General features: G+C 35.7%; 1 protein-coding gene across 1 annotated transcript; it reads left to right on the top strand.

The window, feature by feature from the left end:
* Window positions 1-4,813: 4,813 nt before the first annotated feature.
* On the top strand, window positions 4,814-9,222 carry LOC141589811 (protein FAR-RED IMPAIRED RESPONSE 1-like). Its single transcript, XM_074410435.1, has 6 exons — window positions 4,814-4,838; window positions 6,160-6,232; window positions 6,319-6,637; window positions 6,728-7,480; window positions 7,565-7,880; window positions 8,807-9,222. Exons 1-6 carry the CDS (start codon window positions 4,814-4,816, stop codon window positions 9,220-9,222), a joined length of 1,902 nt encoding a protein of 633 aa, XP_074266536.1.
* Window positions 9,223-21,573: the final 12,351 nt, after the last annotated feature.

The following is a 21,573-nucleotide window of genomic DNA, read 5'->3' as shown; positions in this document are numbered from 1 at the left end:
CCAATCGACGGAAGCAATGCTAGATGTGTTATCCGAGACCCACCGGTAATACGTAAGGGAAAAGAAACTTCCAGGTGGCATAGGAGTCCAAGTTGTGACCAAAGTTCGACGGAGAAAGAGCATAAGCAAAGAAGTTGATCAATAGTTTTGTCATCTTTCAAACAACGAGGACATTTGGGATCGTCAGACAAACCACGGCGGGCTCTATTATAATTACACATAATACGACCATGGGAAGCAAATCCACATAAACATACGAATCCTATTGTTGTACCGGGATTTTTCATATAAGGTGCCAATCTACTGTGATGTGTTTAGGGGGTAACTCATTGGGTCGAATAAAAGTAAGGGCAGATTTAATCGAGAATTTACCGTTGGGTGTCCCGCTCTAGAAAAAAGCATCTTGAATATAAGGCTCGGATGCTAGAGAATAAGCCTCGATCTTAAGTAAATCCTCCCTGGGAAGGTAATTTGAAAATAAATCCCATTTCTATCCAGATGTCTCATCCCACATTTCGCTGACAATGACTCCCAAAATTGACTCGGTAATAGCTAAAATAGACTTGTCTGATAGACAACCTCCATCAACCCAAGAATGATTCCAAAAAAGAGTAGTCCTACAGTACATTTGTACTGTAAGTCTAGACCAAGCTGTCGTAGTCTAGCGGATAAAACTAGTAACTTAGAAACAGAAGGTGTGCAGTTCAAGACACAACAGGACTTTTTTCTAATATTTCTTCTTTTCACCCGTGTAAAGCTAAAGCCTACCTTCCCTTCCCTTCTTTCATCTTCTTTTTTCCTTTTTTTATCTACTTTTTCTATTTCTATTAGCTTTTAAAAATGGATATATATATATATATATATATATATATATATATATATATATATATATATATATATATATATATATATATATATATATATATAGAGAAGGGTTCTAGTAAGTCCCTTGCATCTTGTAAGTCCCTAAGTCCTTATAAGGACCATAGGATGGAGGGGATGGAAGGTTGAGATTAGATCTCATGGATGGTCGAAATTCATCTCCTCTAATTAGCTCCTCATTGCAATTAAATTACTCACTAATCATTTATTCTCTCATTATCACAAACCCCACTCCCTCTCTAAATCTCACTCTCACCTTCTCTCTTTTCCTCTCATCAAATAAAATCCAAAAAAAGCCAAAAAACAAACAAAAAAAATTCAAAACTCAAAACTCCACTCCCTCCCGCCCGCCGTCCTCCTTCCTCCCGCCGTCCTACCTCCCGCCGTCATCCTTCCTCCCGCCGTCCTTCCTTCCTCCTCCTCCCATTCTCCTTCCTCTCCCTTCCTCCTCCTCCCATTCTCCTTCCTCTCCTCCTCCCGCCGTCATCCTTCCTCCCATTCTCCTTCCTCTCCTTTCACGGCATCCCCACCACCGCCTCCTGCCGCCCCACGACAACAGCAACGACACCAAAACCGCCCTCCCTCCTTTCACGGCTTCCCCACCACCCACGGTTCCACCACCATTCACCTCCACCATCTCGACAAAACCACCACCACCTTCTGGCCACGTCAAGACCGTCACACCAGCCCACCCACCGCCACTTCCTTCTGTCAACGACAAAAACCCCACCACCACATTCCCGCCGCCACCATTCACGCCTCACCTCCGTCCCAGATTCACTTTGTTCTTCATTTTTTGTTCTTCATTCCCGCCTCACCTCCGTCCCAGATTCACCATTCACGCCTCCGTCCCATGTTCTTCATTTTTTCAGATTCACTTTTTCTGTTGGTTTTTGTTATTTTTGTTTTTGTTATTTTTGGTTTTGTTATTTTGGTTTTTGTTATTTTTGGTTTTGTTATTTTTTTGTTCTTCATTTTTGTTTTTGTTATTTTGGTTTTTGTTATTTTTGTTTTTGTTTTCAGATTCAGATTTTTTTATTTTGTTATATTTTTTTATTTTGTTATTTGGTTGTTATTATTATTTGGTTTTTTAATTTTTGTTGGTTATTGATGGTGAAGTCGTGGTTGTTATTTAAATTTTTTTTTCAGATTTTATATTTGTTGATTAATTACGATTTTTCATATTTATTTGGTTTTATAAAAGTTATACTATTTACGACTAAAGTTATACACTTAAAACATTAAAGTTATACTATTTACGACTAAAGTTATACACTTAAAACATTAAAGTTATACTATTTACGACTAAAGTTATACCTTTAAAGCATTAAAGTTATACTATTTACGACTAAAGTTAAACACTTTTTACATTAAAGTTACACTATTAACATCTAAAGTTATACATTGTATAAATTGAAGTTATACAACCATTCAAGTTTGTTTTGTTGGTTTTTTTGTTTGGTTTGGTTTGGTTTTGGTTTTTTTTTTGTTATTTGATTTTTTTTTTGTTATTTGTTTTTTTTTTAATTATTGGTTAATTTTTTATTATTGTTATTGAAGTTTTTTTATTGTACTTTTTTGACTTATTGGTTTTTTTAATATCATCTTCTTATGTGTTGTTTCAAATTTGGATTTATAGTTCTAAAGTTATACAATTTTGAACTAAAGTTATACAAATTTGGACTAAAGTTATACAAAAAATGACTGAAGTTATACTCTTATGGAATAAAGTTATACAATTTTGGACTAAAATTACACAAATTAGGACTGAAGTTATACAAATAAGGACTAAAGTTATACAAATAAGGATTAAAGTTATACAAATAAAGACTAAAGTTATACAAATAAGGACTAGAGTTATACAAAAATTGACTAAAGTAATACAAATATGGACAAAAGTTATACAAAAATGGACTAAAGTTATACAAATAAGGACTAAAGTTATACAAAAATGGACTAAAGTTATACAAATAAGGACTAAAGTTATACAAATAAGGACTAAAGTTATACAAAAATGGACTAAAGTTATACAAATATGGACTAAAATTATACAAAAAGAACTTGTATAAATTCCAATTAATTCATCGAAAATGGACTAAAGTTATACAAAAATGGACTAAAGTTATACAAAAATGGGCTAAAGTTATTTAAATAAGGAGTAAAGTTATACAAAAATGGGCTAAAGTTATACAAAAATGGACTAAAGATATACAAAAATTGACTAAAGTCATTGAAATTATACACACTTCTACTGGAGTTATACATTCGTTGAGTAGAAGTTATTCATATCGTTACTAGAGTTATACATTCATTGAGTAGAAGTTCAACACATTCCTAATGTATTGTAAATCTTTGCTCCATTTTTGTATAACTTTAGTCCATTTTTGTGTAACTTTAGTCCTTATTTGTATAACTTTAGTCCATATTCGTATAACTTTAGTCAGTTTTTTTATAACTTTAGTCCTTATTTGTATAACTTCAATCCATATTTGTATAACTTTAGGCAATTTTTGAATAACTTTAGTCTATTTTTGTATAACTTTAGTCCATAAAAGTATAACTTTAGGCAATTTTTGTATAACTTTAGTCCATTTTTGTATAACTTTAGTCCATAAAAGTATAACTTTTGCCCATAACTGAAAAATTTATAATAACTTTAAAAAAACGACATTTGTAAAAATAAAAAAACAAGACGAATTTTAAAGAAACGACATTTGTAAAAAAAAAAAAAAAACTATATTTGAAATGTTAAAATATGCATTATAATAACTTTAATATGTCTAAGATTAATACTAACAAATAGAAAAAAAACAACTCCAACCAAAAGTTATACAAAAGTTGTACTGCTAAAACATTAAAGTTATACAATTTACGACTAAAGTTATACTCGTAAAACATTAAAATTATACAATTTACAATTAAGGTTACACTTTTTATTTTTATTTTTGGGAGTGTTATTGTTTGTGTTATTTCAAATCTGAGTTTTTTTTATAAAAAAGCGAGAATTGAGAAAATAAGTAAAAAATAACGAATGAAAAATAAATAAATAAAATACAAGATAACAAAAATAACGAATGGAAAAAAAACAACTCAATACATAAAACTAACACGAAAAAAAAAAAAAAAAAAACGCTTAAAAAAAAGCGGCGGCAATGGTGGGGGATGGGATTGGTGGCGGCGGGTGGTGGGGTGGTGTCGGGTAGGGTGGTGGTGGGTGGTGGTGAATGAGGAAGAGATGAATGAATGATTTTTTTGGGTTTTTGATTTTTTGGGGTTTTTGATTTTTTTGGGTTTTTTAGAGAGGAAAGAGAATAGAGATGTAGAGAGATGAGAAGAAGTTGTGATAATGAGATGATGAATGATTAGTGAGGTATGTTAATAGAATTGATGAGCTAATTAGAGAAAAGGTGAAGAGATTAATTTGTAGCCATCCATTGAGATCTAATCCTAGCCTTCCATTCTCTTCATCCAAGGGCCTTTAGAAGGACTTATGGACTCATAAGATGTAATGGACTTAGTTGATTTCATCTATATATATATATATATATATATATATATAGAGAGAGAGAGAGAGAGAGAGAGAGAGGAGATCTAATGAGTCCCTTACCTCATTTGAGTCCTTAAGTCCTTATAAGGACCCTTAGATGAACAACATCTATGGTGGAGATTTTTTACAAAATGTAGGCCAAAAAAAAAAGGGAAAAGCTTGGCTATGAGAGAGGACAACAATTCCTGCAAATTGTCCTTACCAATGATCATTTCCTGCGGACAAAACCATATATCCTTTGTACTATGTTTCCACTTCCCACATTCTTCCTTCCTGAACACACTTAATTCCAACCTTTTTCTTTCTTTCTTCTCTCTAAAACTGGGTGCTTTCATCTCCAAACGAAGCTAAAGTTCTCTCTAAATCCTCCAAATCAGCGTAAACATGCAAATAATAGATGGCATCAATGGTATTTCTTCATTTTATTCATTGTTTTCAGTCACGTTTTCATATTTTTCAGTTGAATAGGAAGCATTTTTACATTTTTGCATTTTGCATTCAGCTAAAGTTCTCTCTAAATCCCACAGTTTTGCATTTTTGCATGTCATCGAATTTGTTCATTCTTGTTTTGATTATTTGTTACTGGGTTTGAAATGAAGATTGTTAGAATTAAATCTTCATGCTGGGTTTTCATTAATTTGAGTTTGGATTAGCATGAACGCATTCTGACAACATTTACATGAACATTTTAGCTATAGTTTTACATTTACACTTTTTATTGTTATATTTTATATGTGAATTAGCATTCTGACAACATTTACACTTTTATTGACATTTACACTTTTAAAGCCTCACATTTACACTGCATTACTGCTCACGTTTACACTTTTCCTGTACTTTTAAATTTACACTTTTTTATTGTTATAGTCACCTTTGCATTTTAATTGTTATATTTTTTATGTGAGTTAGCATTCTGACAACATTTACACTTTTGTTGACATTTACACTTTTAAAGCCTCACATTTACACTGCATTACTGCTCACGTTTACACTTTTCCTGTACTTTTAAATTTACACTTTTTTATTGTTATAGTCACCTTTGCATTTTTATTGTTATATTTTTGATGTGAATTAGCATTCTGACAACATTTACACTTTTGTTGACATTTACACTTTGAAAGCATCACATTTACACTGCATTCCTGCTCACCTTTGCATTTTAATTGTTATATTTTTTATGTGAGTTAGCATTCTGACAACATTTACACTTTTGTTGAGATTTACACTTTTAAAGTCTCACATTTACACTGCATTCCTGCTCATGTTTACACATTTGGTGTACTTTTACACTTTTGATGACATTTACACTTTCAGACAATCACATTTACACTTCGTTTCTGCTACACATTTGGATGTTTACTCTTTTTGCTATAGTTTTACATTTACACATTTTAATTGTTATAGTCACCTTTTAATTGTTAATATTATAGTTTTAATTTGAGTTAGCATTCTGAAAACATTTACACTTTTGTTGACATTTACACTTATAAAGCATCACATTTACACTGCATTTCTGCTGACATTTACACTTTTGCTGACATTTACACTTTCAGAACATCACATTTACACTTCGTTTCTACTGACATTTACACTTACACTTTTGGATGTTTACTTTTACTATAGTTTTGACATTTACACTTTTGATGACATTTACTCTTTTAGAACAGCACATTTACACTTCATATCTGAGGACATTTACATTTACACTTACACTCTGTGCACATTTGCAGACTTGGTAAAACAGAATGGGGTTCAACCTGACAGGCAGGAGCTGTGTAAGGAGGTGGAGAAGAGGTTTACACCGTACATCGGCCAGGAGTTTGGGGGGTTGAGGATGCGGTGACTTTTTATAAGATATACGCCATTGCTTGTGGGTTTGATGTACGTAGGTACACAACAAAAAAATGGCGTGGCGGTGAGATCAAGTCAAAGCTCGTCGTCTGCAATCGAGAAGGTTTCGCTCACAAGACGCCCAGAAAAGATCAGGATGACGGACTGGATGGGGAGAAGTCACAGAGGATATTCAGGGTCACTAGAGTGGGGTGTAAAGCGAGGATACGACTATATATGAAGAATGGTCTTTTATTAATTGACCGGTTCCACGAGGGTCACAATCACGAGCTTATCTCACTTAAGGACAGAGAGTTCCAGAAATTGTCGCGTAACATAATAGATTATCACAAGATGATAATCGTTTCAAACTCAAGGGTTTGTAATACATAATCAGTCTCTATACTAAATAAATAATTCCATTCATGTTATATTTATATGACGTATCTGTTAATGATTGATTGGCAGCTGAAGATAGGAGCAACAAAAACATACAGAATCTGCAAAGAACAAGTGAATGGATACGAAAACATTGGAGCAAGCTTAAATGATTTTAAGAACTTCCATAGGGATGTTAAATGTTTCATTCACGAACGGGATGGTCAGTTGTTTGTTGACCATTTCAAGGAAATGACTGAAACAAGAATAGGTTTCTACTTTGACTATGACCTTGACGATGATGGCAGCCTACGTAGGGCCATATGGGCGGACGGTACCGCCCGAGATAATTACAAAATTTTTGGTGATGCGGTGTCATTCGACCCAACTTACTCCACCAATAAGTATTCTATGGTATTCACACCATTCACAGGTGTTGACCACCATAAACGATCCGTGACGTTACGTGGGGCTCTAGTTACAAGGGAAGATTATGAGTCGTTTAATTGGGTTTTCAGCCGGTTTTTACAAGCAATGGGGGTAAGGAACCCGAGTACATTATTACGAGATCGGGACCCAGGTATTATCAAATCTGTCCCTCTTGTTTTCAAGACAATGGCGCGCCATCGGTTACAGATGTGGCATATAATGAACAAAATGCCAAGTAAGTTTGGCGTCTCGAGAAGCGATTATAATGAGTTTATGTGTAAAATTAATAACATTATATGGGACGATGAGCTTGAGGCAGCAGAATTTGATGGTATCTGGGAGCAAATAATTCAAGATCATGGTGTCGGCGTAAATGATTGGTTTGCAGATACATATGCTATAAGGGGACAGTGGGTGATGGCGCATTGCAGAGACTTGAGGATGGCGTCGATTATGAGGACAACTCAAAGATCAGAGAGCGAAAATAGCTTTTTCAAGAGGTTTGAGCACAAGTCGGGAACATTGGTTGAGTTTTGGATGCGTTTTGAGAGCGCTATGGACCAACAAAGACATATACAGAAGCAGCTTGACAACATGGATAAGCACTCGTCCGCAACGGTGTCAACACATCTGGCATTAGAGATTCATGATGCAAAGGTGTACACCTATTCAGCTTTCAACAAATTCAAACAAGAAGCCATCTTCTCAATTGATACATGTAGAACAGGAGGTTTCACTGAGAGAGGCGAGCTAGAGATAACTACTGTCAAAGATTCAACCAGAAAGAAAAATTTTGAAGTTGTGTACAGTCCAGGTAGTTTACACTTCCTATGACATTTACACTTTCTGTTTTTATCTCATTTAAATTCCTATAACTTAACATTTAAACTTCTAATAACTTAACATTTAGACTTCCTATTAGTTTACATTTACACTTCCTATTAGTTTGCATATACACTTCTAATAACTTAACATTTACACTTTACAATTGATGACATTTACACTTTACATCATATGACATTTACACATTTAAATGCCTATAACTTAACATTTACACTTCTAATACCTTAACATTTACACTTCCTATACCTTAACATTTACACTTTTCCACTTATTGACATTTACACTACATTTCATGACATTTACACTTTACATCATATGACATTTACACATGTAAATCCCCTATAACTTAACATTTACACTTCTAGTACCTTAACATTTACACTTCCTATTAGTTTACATTTACACTTCTAATTACTTAGCATTTACACTTTACAATTCATGACATTTACACTTTAGATCATTACATTTACACTTCTAATACCTTCACATTTACACTTCCTATACCTTAACATTTACACTTTTCCACTTATTGACATTTACACTACATTTCATGACATTTACACTTTACATCATATGACATTTACACATGTAAATCCCCTATAATTTAACATTTACACTTCTAGTACCTTAACATTTACACTTCCTATTAGTTTACATTTACACTTCTAATTACTTAGCATTTACACACTACATGTCATGACATTTACACTTTACATCATGACATTTACACATTCAAATCCCTATAACTTAACATTTACACTTCTAATACCTTAACATTTACACTTCCTATTAGATAACATTTACACTTCTAATTACTTAGCATTTACACTTTACAATTCATGACATTTACACTTTAGATCAGTGACACTATTTTTAACGTTCACACTTACATGCTAGCTTTATCTGATGACACAGGTACACGTAAAGCAAGCTGCAGTTGTACGATGTTTGAAAGAACCGGAATCCTATGCCGCCATATAATATGGATTTTTTCAGCAAGTGGGATAAAGACTATACCAGAAGATTATGTTCTGAATAGATGGATGAAAGAGTATCTCCGATTAAGGATTTTCAATAGTAATGGTGAAGGAACAGAAAACATGCAAGTCATCGATGAAAAACAAATTGCAATGTCAATAATGTGGTCAGAAGTTCATGAAGGTATAGGGCTCCTTCGAGACAAAGGAATAGCTGATGTTGACAGCTTTTCCGCTGTAATTAGATCATTTAAACAGTCCCTGTCACCATTAGGGGAAGTGTTGAATAAAAATCAACAAATGGAGAAATTTACAATTGTACGGCATGTGAGGTAGTGACGATATTGCCACCAAAGAATTCGAAAAACAAGGGGACCGGAAAAGATTCTTTGTCACCAAAACAAAAGCAATGGTGTTGGCTAGGAAACCCAAACGTAAGTGTAAGAATTGCAAGAGAATGACAAATCACGACAAGAGAAACTGCCCTAACCCCTTCTCAGCACACACGCCATTGTGCGAAGGGTCGTCTGAACCAGAAGAGGATGAAGGAGAGGAGGAGGAAGAGCTGGAGTCAGAACAAGAATAGACGTCAGATCAATGACAAGTGTTGCTCTATATATTTTGAGTGTGTAACTTAAAACTTTGATGTGCTATAACTGGAGCGGGCGATAAGGAATTGGTCTCATGGCAGCGTAACTTTGAACTGCAGTTGGTGTAACTTTTAGTAACACCAACGTTAGAGTTACACTGGCATAAGACCAAAATCTCTCTGTTTTATTAGATAGCCAAACATTGTGTTACTTGAACTTATTTTGGATTACTTATGTTATTTTAAGTAACAGTTACACTTATTTTCAAATAACTGGTGTTAACATTTACACTTCCCATGTCAAACATTTACACTTCCAAAGAACTTCACATTTACACATATTATATCCTCACATTTACACTTTGAATATCTTCACATTTACACTTCCAATTTAGTCAGTTTTACACTTTATTTGTTCACATTTACACTTCTCCTATATTCAAATTTACACTTTCTATTTGTTCTTATTTACACTTTTTTTTGTTCACATTTACACTTGGGTTGTCACCACATTTACACTTCCCATGTCACCACATTTACACTGCATTCAATTTAATTTCAGTGTGTTTACATTCACACTTTCAGTATGTTAAAGTTGACACTGATGGTGTTAACATTTACACTTTAAGTGTGTTAACATTTACACTTAAAGTGTAAATGTGACTAAATTACAAGTGTGATAACAGTTACACTTGCAATTTAGTCACATTTACACTTTGAATAAACTATGATTATAAATGCCAAAAAATAGTCAACCATTACACTTCATTAGTGTAATTTACCATTACACTTCATTACTGTAAAGCTTACACTTGCAAACATTGCCAATCACAGTACAAAACATTCCTTTCTAAGTTCAAGATTGCCAAACAAAATACATTTAAAAAAAAATATGTCCACAAATTGTTCACTTTTTCGACAACACAGCCTTAATTTTGCGCTTCTTTTGTAACTTGGCTCATAAAACTTCTTTTCCGGCGATAAACCCATTCAACTTTGCTTCAAAAATGTCTCTGTTGACATTTATGTCAGCTAGAACAAGCGTTGCCACCAACTCGACTACCAAGTACCGTCGATTCCTCTTCCTCTCCAAGTCTGGATGCTCAAAAGGTTGACCCTCGTACATCAGCATATACATCATACAGAAAATCCCTGATTCTGTTATGTTAGGAAGGGGTGTTTGGCGCCAACGGATTTGCCGATGCTCAAAGCTAGTAATCTCATATCCCCGTCCGTTCGACGTCCAAATAATCGCTAACAAATGATGCCACTTGGCGAGTAACATTGCACATTTCGCATCGATCCCGATTGGCATGATGTTGGTAGTCAAGGAGATCAACAGTTTGTTGTCCAAAATTTATACACACGCATGCAAAGTGACCACCAATGTTGACAGGTACGAAGATAAACTCGGCATTCAGGTTGAAAGTTTTATCACAGTCCTGGATGAAGGTATCCCAAATGTGATACAGCCGATCAGTGATGTCATTAGACTGTGAGCCTGCTTCACGGATTTCCAAAAGCTGCATGATACATTCCTATTCAGGGGAGTGAGTGAGACTACATAATAAAAGTAAGAACTAATGTATAACTTTTAGGCTTTATGCGGGGGAGTGTACCATATGACGTATCCCAAAGAAGGCCATCCTAGGAAGTAAGTGTTCAGCAGACTCCAAATGGTTCAACAAAACAAAAACGACTCAATGACAACAAAGCGACATTACAACCTCGGAAGCATGGTCATGATGTCGGACCGGCCAGCTAGCGGCATGCCTCTTTGTACCAAGAGATTGATTCACTGCAATAAAACACACGTATAATAGTAAGAAATTGAGAAGTAGTTACAAATTAAATATCGTAACTAATTGGCCCCGTTATAAGAGTCTGCAGCGGTACTAACGAATTTTCAAAGTTGTAGTCGTCTAACGATCAATAGTCCACCGCATGCTTACGACGTGATCGAATACCCCTGACCAAGCTTTGATTGTTCCGTAAGAAGGTCGAGACAACAAGAGTTGCAGTACCAGCAGCCCCACAGTCAATTGAGCAACCCAAGCCATCCCCACCGCCCCGGGGACGGCTCCGTACGGCTGACAAAGGTTGGCTACCCGACGATTGCACTGACGCTTGAACAACAACGGGGCTGCTTTCCGCCTGTATGGCTACAGGATTGCCCACAGGGCTTCCGTCTACGCGTTTAGGGGTGGGACGCAACACGGGGACGTTCTTGTCGTAATCTCTTCCTCGTCGTCCAGACTCCGCTTCTGTGCAACATTGGAGACCAGGTTTTCCAGCGGGTTCAGACCTTGACCATACTTTTCCCTGAATTGGGTTATCCTTGAGCGAACGCTCTCCCTCACTTTGTTATGGTCACTCAGGATAAGAATCGACACCACTTTAGCCCGGACGAGGTTCAGAACGTCCCTCTCACCTAAGGCGCAGTCAAATAGCTTCCCAATGAAAAGCAGCATGTGTATCATCATGTACACCCCGCAATCAAACGCAGAATAACCCGTGCCTTGCCATTTAAATTCGACATTCACAAATTTGAACCCAGCAACCTTTGAACCTCTGACAAACCCTTTAGACTCCAGATACGCACCCATTAAATCACACTGTAAAAGGAATTTAAAAAAAAAAAGTCAATTTAAAAACAGTGTTTACAATTCCAGAATACAACAACACTAAAGAACAAATTAAGGTATGTTATTTATAATTATTACCGCAATACGGGAAATTCCAAAATAGGGAAGCTTCTCAAAATCATCGTCGTATCGACGGTTGTCCAAATACTCTATCTGCTCGGAAACGAAGTTTATGCATGCACAGCTGTAATGATCATTATTGCCAGATAAGATCGGGATGAAGACCTGGCAGGTGTGACAACAAAGACATAAAAGATACACTCAGTAAAAAATTTCAGATTTACACTTTCAATAATTCGTCACATTTACAGTCCCTGTGTCATGACATTTACACTCTATATATTCACATTTACACTATATATGTCATGACATTTACACTTCATATTTAGTCACCTTTACACTCCCTGTGTCATAACTTTTACACTTCAATATATCTCACATTTACACTTCCTATGTGATGACATTTACACTTTCCATATATTCACATTTACACCTTATATGTGCTGACATTTACACTTCCTATTTAGTCACCTTTACACTCCCTATGTCATCACATTTACACTTTCTATATGATCACATTTCCACTATACATCATGGCATTTACACTTCACTATGTATCACATTTACACTTCATATTTCATTACATTTACACTTCATAATATCTCACGACATTTACAGTTCACTATGTCTCACGTTTACACTTCATATGTCATGACATTTACACTTTACATATATTCACATTTACACTTTATATGTGCTGACATTTACACTTTCTATTTAGTCACCTTTACACTCGCTATGTCGTCACATTTACACTTTCTATATAATCACATTTACACTATATATCATGACATTTACACTTCACTATGTATCACATTTACACTTCATATTTCATGACATTTACACTTTCTTCTTAATCACATCCAGGCATTTACACTTTCTGTGAAAATCACATATACACTTTCGGTGTGATGACATTTACACTTCACAATAGCTCACATTTACACTTACCATATCAGATCCAAGTTGAAATGGAGACAAACAGATTGAATCCAAGCATCCCACCCAAATTTGCCCATTTCGTCCTTCTTGTCAAGAACAATGCCTTTCTTCTTGGCTTTCCAAATATCCAGTGCAGGGCTCTGTTCAAGCGAAGGGCAGCGTTATTAAATTTAGACACTTACGTTACAATTAAATTGGAACTATAAAAATGGCATTGAGTGAGGATAGGGCAAGTACGGTGTGAATAAGCCCGAAGAAACAACGAGAGGTTGCAACTGGTGCAGTTTGGTCATACATCATCTTATTGATTAGTAGGCACCAACAATCGATTACAAAATTCATAACTTCCCGTCCGGGTTCAAGGGTTAACATGTCTTCCCGTGACACGAAGAAAAAGTCCGAAAAAACGCCAATTCTTCCCTACAAAAAAAGAAAGATTTATATAAGGCAAACATGGTTACGACAACATATAAGTATTAATATGTTTGACATAGAAATTAAACGACTCACCCTTTCAACCAAGCTTCTGATTTGTTAAATACGTAATCCAGGACGTATTTCCTTTCCTTAAAAACACCCCTAAATAATTTCTTATTCAGCTGCAGGTCTACAGTAACAAAGCCCTGCTCGGGCATGGGTTCCCCACAATCCATGCTGCAAGTCGATTCTCGGGGACCACTTCCATGCACTCGTAAGGGCTCGGGTGAATGAAATAGCAAAGGGTGGTGATCCATATTACTCCGGGGACATAAATTTCCCGACCATCCGCGGAACGGCAGTGGTTGAGAAGGGCTGCCACATCGGTCGTTCCAAAATCCTCACCGAACCCCCTTAAATGCCTCGGCTAGCTCTGCGAGATATAAACGTACACCGAAATTCCGGAACTTAAACTCGGAGGAGGGTGCTTCAACAACCACCTTATCTCGCTCCCTCCGCAACATCCATGGGCTTGTCATCATTCGAAATGAACCAGGGCAACCAGGTTGTTCAAGGGGCCCTCAACTTGCTCGTTGACCATGCCACTACCAATCTCTAAACCTTCTTGCGATGCATCTTCACGGACCGTGGTCGAAACAACGCCAGGCTCACCATCCTGGTGCTTTCGTACCACTAACTTGGCGTCGGTCAACGGCCGTTCCGCTCCCGGTGCACCGCATCACATCCCTCACCGGGCACTAGTCCAACCACGAGTGGTCCGGCCCACGGCAGGCCCCCGGTCTTGGGGCGGCTCCATGTCCATGCCCCGCACACCCTCATCCCGGGTTTGTCGGTGCACCGCTAACATCCACATCCACGCCACCACTAGTCCAACCACCAATGATTCGGGCCCACGGCGGGACCCCCGATCTTGAGGCGGCTCCATATCCATTCCCCGCACACCTCGTCCTGCTCTCTCGGTGCACCACCCCGTGCCACTTCACTTTGTCACCGTTGTCGACAACTTTTTCAGCGTTATCAATATCATTGTCGCTATAAATTTCAACTCAAATGAAGATGATCCATCTTCAATTGACGGGACTACCACATCCGCACCCACCTTGTTTGCTACTTTTGAAAAAGACGCCTCCCCTTCGCCGAAAACAAGCCCCTGTTCTTGAGCCAACTCCATATCCATACCTCGCACAATCTCATCCTCACCTATCTCGTACGCGACCCTCTACCGCTTCACCACCACCATGACCAATATCTCAAACCTTGCGGCGCGTTCTCAATATCGGCGAATCGAAATAAATTTTAGTTGAATCAAGATGAACCATCTTCAGATTGACGACCTACCACATCCGCATCAACCTTATTCGTTGCTTCGACTTACACTTCTCAACAACATGTTCGGATTTCTCGGGGCACCACTAGTGTCAGGCACTTCCCCTCCCAAACTTTCCCGCTCCTCGTTCAATGAGGGCTTTGTGTAAGCTTCTTCAACTTCATCCGGGCTATAAATTTTCTCTAGAATCTGTAGATCGATTAATTGAGTCAAGTCGTCGGTTAAATCTAGCCCGCATTCCTCTTCCTCTCGTCGACGAGGCTTCGTTAAGTTCGGCGGTGTTGTAGAAATCGGCGGTCTCCATTACCTGTGACATCGCCGCATCACCGCTTTATCACCCAAATCGAGAATCTTCGCAAGTGATACGGGCTCTACGAGGGCGTAAACTCGAACTTAGGAACCTTGGTCTTTCTTTTCTTGCTTGCCTTTGTTTTTTTCTTTGCCACCTGTTTTTTCTCTTGGCCAACATCTGACAATGAGGGAGCGTTATCATTATACTTCTTCATTTGCGAAGCTAAATTTCCAACTACTTCAACATATTCCTTCACCTTTGCACCTTCAAAAAAGCTTGCGTCGCTTGTGACGGAACAAGATCGATTGAAGAAGAAGCACCGTTGTTAAATTCTTAAGCATTGCAGTTTGCGTCCGTATACCAGGAATAGAAGGCCACAGCGTTCCTTTGAATCTTCAAGTATAGCTCGTGTACACCCTACGGTTGGTAACAAAAAAAAGATTTGAGTCTAGATACGCAAAATATACTCAATTAATATATATATATATATATATATATATATATATATATATATATATATATATATATATATATATATATATATATTAAAAAATATATGCGATTAATTAAACATTCATAACATAAATCTTACATCTACAGCCCTAGCTTTCAACTCATCGTCATCTTCAACACCGGGAGGGAGTTCAATCTGAATAAACTTCTTATCGGGTGATGTACCCGACGTTGAAATCAGAAGAGGCGTAGGGCTTGCCAATGGCGCCTTGGGCGCACCAGCTATAGCCAACATCGTATTACCAGTGTCCTTCTCATCAGGGGTCTTGTTTTGACATCGCGGATACTTCACTTTCGACAAAGTTAGTCGACCCAGTGGCCCCACGTCCAGCTCATCCTTTAACCTCTTCGATAGAGTTTTCAGATCCCAATGCTGAATAAGTGGAAGGCCATCTGGGGAACTCTTGCCACGGTAATCATACCGCTGAAAATAAGTAATCATAAGGAAAGGGATACAACCAAGCGGATGTGATCGCACACCTGCGAGCCTCGGGCTGCGATTAGCTAAACATTCTAATACATACGAGCACCAGTCATACTCCGGTATGGCACTCACATCTTCAACCACTTTCAAAAGTTTGATTTCAATGCCGTTGTTCAATGTCGGCGCAAGGAATGATGAAATGCTAAGAAGCACAAACAGCGTAAATTCATCACCTCCATCTTTGAATTGCTCTGACTCAATATAATTGAAGACGTCTCCTAAAGGAATAGAATCAGAATTTGATTTCACTTTGAACTTTTTGCGCCACAGTTGTTTTATGCGCACATATTTTTCATCTTTAGCACCAGGCATATGTCTAGTAGGTACTATTTCCATCTCTCTCTCTCACCAACAGGTAACATGAAACAGTCATAGACATCATACTTAGTAACCATAAACTCCTTCAACTCCGACGCCCTGAAAACATGAGAACCATCGCTGAAAGACTCAAGAAATTCAGGAACATGTGAAAGCGGGAAAGTTCTGAGTTTAAGATGAAGCAGCCCCCAAATCCAATCCTCTGTACAGCGGCTCGTTGGGCAATGTTAAGCTTACCAATAAGCTTGTGAAGCTTGGTTGGGCGACACTTAACGGAAAACAAATGAGGGGTAACTTCTGGTTGTTCTTCACTTCCAGGTACTTCTCCATCAGATACCATCTGAATCAGGAACAAAAAGTACATAAGAAATGCACAATATCAGTCAACCTATAACAGTCTACACATTTACATTTACACTTACTCTATCCTCGCATTTACACTTCCAATATCTTCACATTTACACTTCCAATTTAGTCAGATTGACCCTTAATTTGTTCACATTTACACTTACTCTATCCTCACATTTACACTTCCAGTATCTTCACATTTACACTTCCAATTTAGTCAGATTGACCCTTTATTTGTTCACATTTACACTTCTCCTACACTCACATTTACACTTACACTTTCATTATCTTCACATTTACACTTCCAGTATCTTCACATTTACACTTCCAATTTAGTCAGATTTACCCTTTATTTGTTCACATTTACACTTCTCCTACACTCACATTTACACTTTCATTATCTTCACATTTGCACTAAAAGTTTAGTCAGATTTACACTTCATTTGTTCACATTTACACTTCTCCTACACTCACATTTACACTTCCAGTATCTTCACATTTACACTTCCACTTTAGTCAGATTTACACTTTATTTGATCACATTTACACTTCTCCTACACTCACATTTACACTTCCATTATCTTCACATTTACACTTCCACTTTAGTCAGATTTACACTTTATTTGATCACATTTACACTTCTCCTATCCTCACATTTACACTTCCATTATCTTCACATTTACCCTTTATTTGTTCACATTTACACTTCTCCTGAACTCACATTTACACTTCCATTATCTTCACATCTACGATTCCATTTTAGTCGATTTACTGATTTTAGTGTTCACGTTTACACTTACTCTATCCTCACATTTACACTTTGAATATCTTCACATTTACACTTCCAATTCAGTCAGATTTACACTTTATTTGATAACATTTACACTTCTCCTATCCTCACATTTACACTTTCTATTTGTTCACATTTACACTAACATTTACACTTCTCCTATCCTCACATTTACACTTTCTATTTGTTCACATTTACACTTTTTTGGTTCACATTTACACTTGGGTCAGTCCTCACATTCACAAATCCCAATTACATCATATTTACAATCCCCAAAAACAGGCTCGATTAAAACCCTAACAAATACATTGACACTACCCATCAATTCAGATTTACACTATGAATTTAATTAAATATTCAAACACACAATAAAATCACATAAATTGAAACACACAATAAAATTGAAACACGCAATACAACAATTACGACTCAAGCATAATTTGCAAAATTAAAAAATTTAAACAAAGAAAAGAATAAAGGATGATCAATGAATTATCTTCAAATTGAGGTAAAGAAACAAAGATACGAACTACAAGGGTTTGAATGCGATAAAATATAGAAAAGAAATGGATTTGTTGTATTTGGTAAGCAAGAGAAATGGAACAGTAAGGAATAGAAAAGAAATGAAGAAATGTGAGATGAAAGAGAGGAATAAGGAAGGACGGTTTTTTGAAATTATGAGGAGGTTGTATGAGATAGTGGAGGGAAGTTGAATAACGTGCAAGTGACTGATGAGGAACATACATGCAGAATGAACAGTAAGTCTAATAGCCTAAGGAGAGAGGTAATTAGTCTACACATTATTATAATGTTATAAGTTGCTTTTTGGTGTAATCTTAGCCATTCATCCTCACAATCTAAGGGCTCTAAATGGGACTTATGGACTTAATGACTTAAGGTGGACTCACTTGATCCTTCTTCTATATATATATATATATATATATATATATATATATATATATATATATATATATATATATATATATATATATATGTGTGTGTGTGTGTATAGTTTACAAAATTGTTTTCTACTTCTTCTCCCTTTTTGGATGGTTGTTCATATTTTAATGAAAAATTTGTTTTGGTAACTTAAAAGAGCGAAGATTTCGTCATTCCAATTTGAACATTTTGAATTGGATATGATACAATTGTTTATTATCAATTATTTTATCTTCACTTTGGTTGAGTTATAAAATTAGTTACTCTGTAATAATTCATGTTATGAAATATTATTATATGGATGTCCATATCTTAGAATATTATAGGGTGTATTATCTTATAGAAACTCTACCTTCATTGTATGTGTATATATATCCTCTCATAATGGAATAATAAATAGTTTTGTCTCTCTCATATTCTCTCTACCTTCTTTCTATAATTATCTCTTGTCTTTATTTCACAACACGTTATCAGCACGAGACTCTAACTTATTATTATTCAGATCTGATAATCAGAAGGTTCATATCAAATCTTATTAATTTTATTATATTATACGTAGATCAGGTACGTTTCAATACCATTGTATGATTTCTTGATAATATGTTAAAACGTTCATAATCTCATATTTAATACTGATTTGTGATGAAATAAATAAAGTATGTTCAATTTATAGACTACAGCTCATATATAAATCGTACAAAGTGTAGGTTTAGCACTTAATTTTTGTTTGGTTAAACGCAAGGGATCAATTTGATAATTTGATCTGGATCTACTCGTTAAATCATGCAAATTAATGATATTTTGGTACCACTACAAAGATAATGCAATTTATGTAATACACAAAGAAAGAAATATTTGTGTGTAGTAAATCTCGTAACCGTAGCAGGACTAAGCCAATACTTTATCATTTAATGATGATTCCTAATATCACTTGTTCAATTGTTGTGGTATAATTGACACACATTGGTTGGTTTTCATTGAAAGTCGTTCTTCATATTTTACCAAGCATATGCATTAGAACATTTACCTCACATATTTTTGTTTCACACAGTTTAATATTAGTGGATGAAATCGGTACTTTGTGTGAATCATGTGTGACAGCTTTCTTCTTCAGTTAATGCCTTAGCGACACCTGTCGAGACTAATCTCTCTAAACCGATTGAATTTCTATACATATAGACACACACATATAATCAAGTATTAATTTTAGCCGAATTTGATATTAGTCTTGTTAAGCTATTTCAGTGGTTATTGAGAGGATATGAGTTAATTAACAAGTATGATGATGGTGATCATAGTATATGATGATGCTGTATTGTATTCCTGATATGTACTACTAATAATGAAGTCTCGACATGCATGTATATTTTGCTTTCCTATGACTTGTTGTTAAACAAATGATTAAACATTCATATGATCACTCATAATTAATTATTTTTCAAATCACGTACGGAGTATACATGAGAGAGTAACAAGTAAATGTTGTTTGTGTGTCCTAAACTCCTAATCCCATAATTTGTGATATTTTATAGCAGTTCGTGCACTGCATCTTGAGACCGCAAAGAGAAAAAATGATCCAGTTAATGTTTTATGAATTATATTGATGATGCAAATACATTTTTTTTATTATTAGGCAAGTCTTATTAACATGTTGTCTTATTAAATATTGAGTTGTGGATTTATCAACTGCTCGATGTGTGCATCCTTATATATAATAAATATATCCATCATATGAATGTACATATTTTGGACATGAAGTTTCACATATATAGTGAACAAGTTTTGGAAAATGACATATAATATAAATTTGGAATTGAAATTCCAAAAGATTTATTTTACAAAGATGAGAGATATGTCCATGTTATGATTTTGGCCGAAGTTCAAAGTTTGAAAGGTGTGTAATAATTTAACATCGTCTCATCAGTACAATATATTCATATTCTTTAAATGCTAGTGGGCAAAAGTCCACGTCGATGAGTATATGGACCGTTGTTGAGTTTAAAACGGTCTTTATGAAAGGCAAATTTATTTGCGAATTAATTCTTGTTCACCTGAAGTTGAACAATATAATGGGATATGAAATTTGATCCATTCCTGAAAGTGAATGTGACATCTCATAAGACTCTGCCCAGATCGAAAATATGGCATTATGATAAGCCTAATGTTGGGGCCTAAATTGAGCCTAATAATGTGGCATTTGATGAGCCAAGTAAAGAAGCCTTAACTGAGCTTAATGGTGTGGCCTTATTGAGCCAAAATTTGTTCATTGAAAGAAATGACAATATCTCATAAAAGAAATATCTCATGAAAAGTCATTTGAGACTCATATATGCTCGAAATTTGATATATGAAAGGAAAATTATTTATTGGTTGAAATTTTGACATTCACACTATGGCCTGAAGTTCATGGTATTTGCAAATAATGAAACTCAGACCCGAAGTTCATAGTATTTACATATACAAAATTATGCCCTGAAGTTCATAATGTTTACAGATATTAAAATTGTGGCCTGAAATTCACACTGTTTGCAATTCACATTTATCATATGGTGATTATTAAAACTAGAATAAACTCGGGGTTTATTCAATTGGCTGTCAATGGCATATAAAACTATGGCATATGAGATTTAATAAATTATGATTTTGTTCGAGAAAATTATGCCACCGGTATTGGTAAAATACGAGGACGTGATGTGTTTATTTTAAAACACTAATATTCCGTATTGAATAGGGCATTTACTTTAGTCCTGAAATAAAAGTGATTATTGGACCAATATATGATATCTTGAGAATGGTTGAACAGTACAACTAATTTGAGAGTTGTTAAATAGTTTATCAACCTTGAAGGGAATAATTGATTTATAAGTTGAATTGTGGTCAATTTACATGTATCATCATGCTATACAACACATTAAAGGATGTGATAAGCATGAGTATTTCATCATTTTATTTGTTAACGATTATAATTATTGGCAATATGAAAATATTCAAAGAGGAATATA

This window comes from Silene latifolia, chromosome 7, assembly GCF_048544455.1.
Source record: "Silene latifolia isolate original U9 population chromosome 7, ASM4854445v1, whole genome shotgun sequence".
NCBI classification, from domain to species: Eukaryota; Viridiplantae; Streptophyta; class Magnoliopsida; order Caryophyllales; family Caryophyllaceae; genus Silene; species Silene latifolia.
Note: the sequence above shows the minus strand (reverse complement) of the source record. Positions and strands in the feature narration are given on the sequence as shown.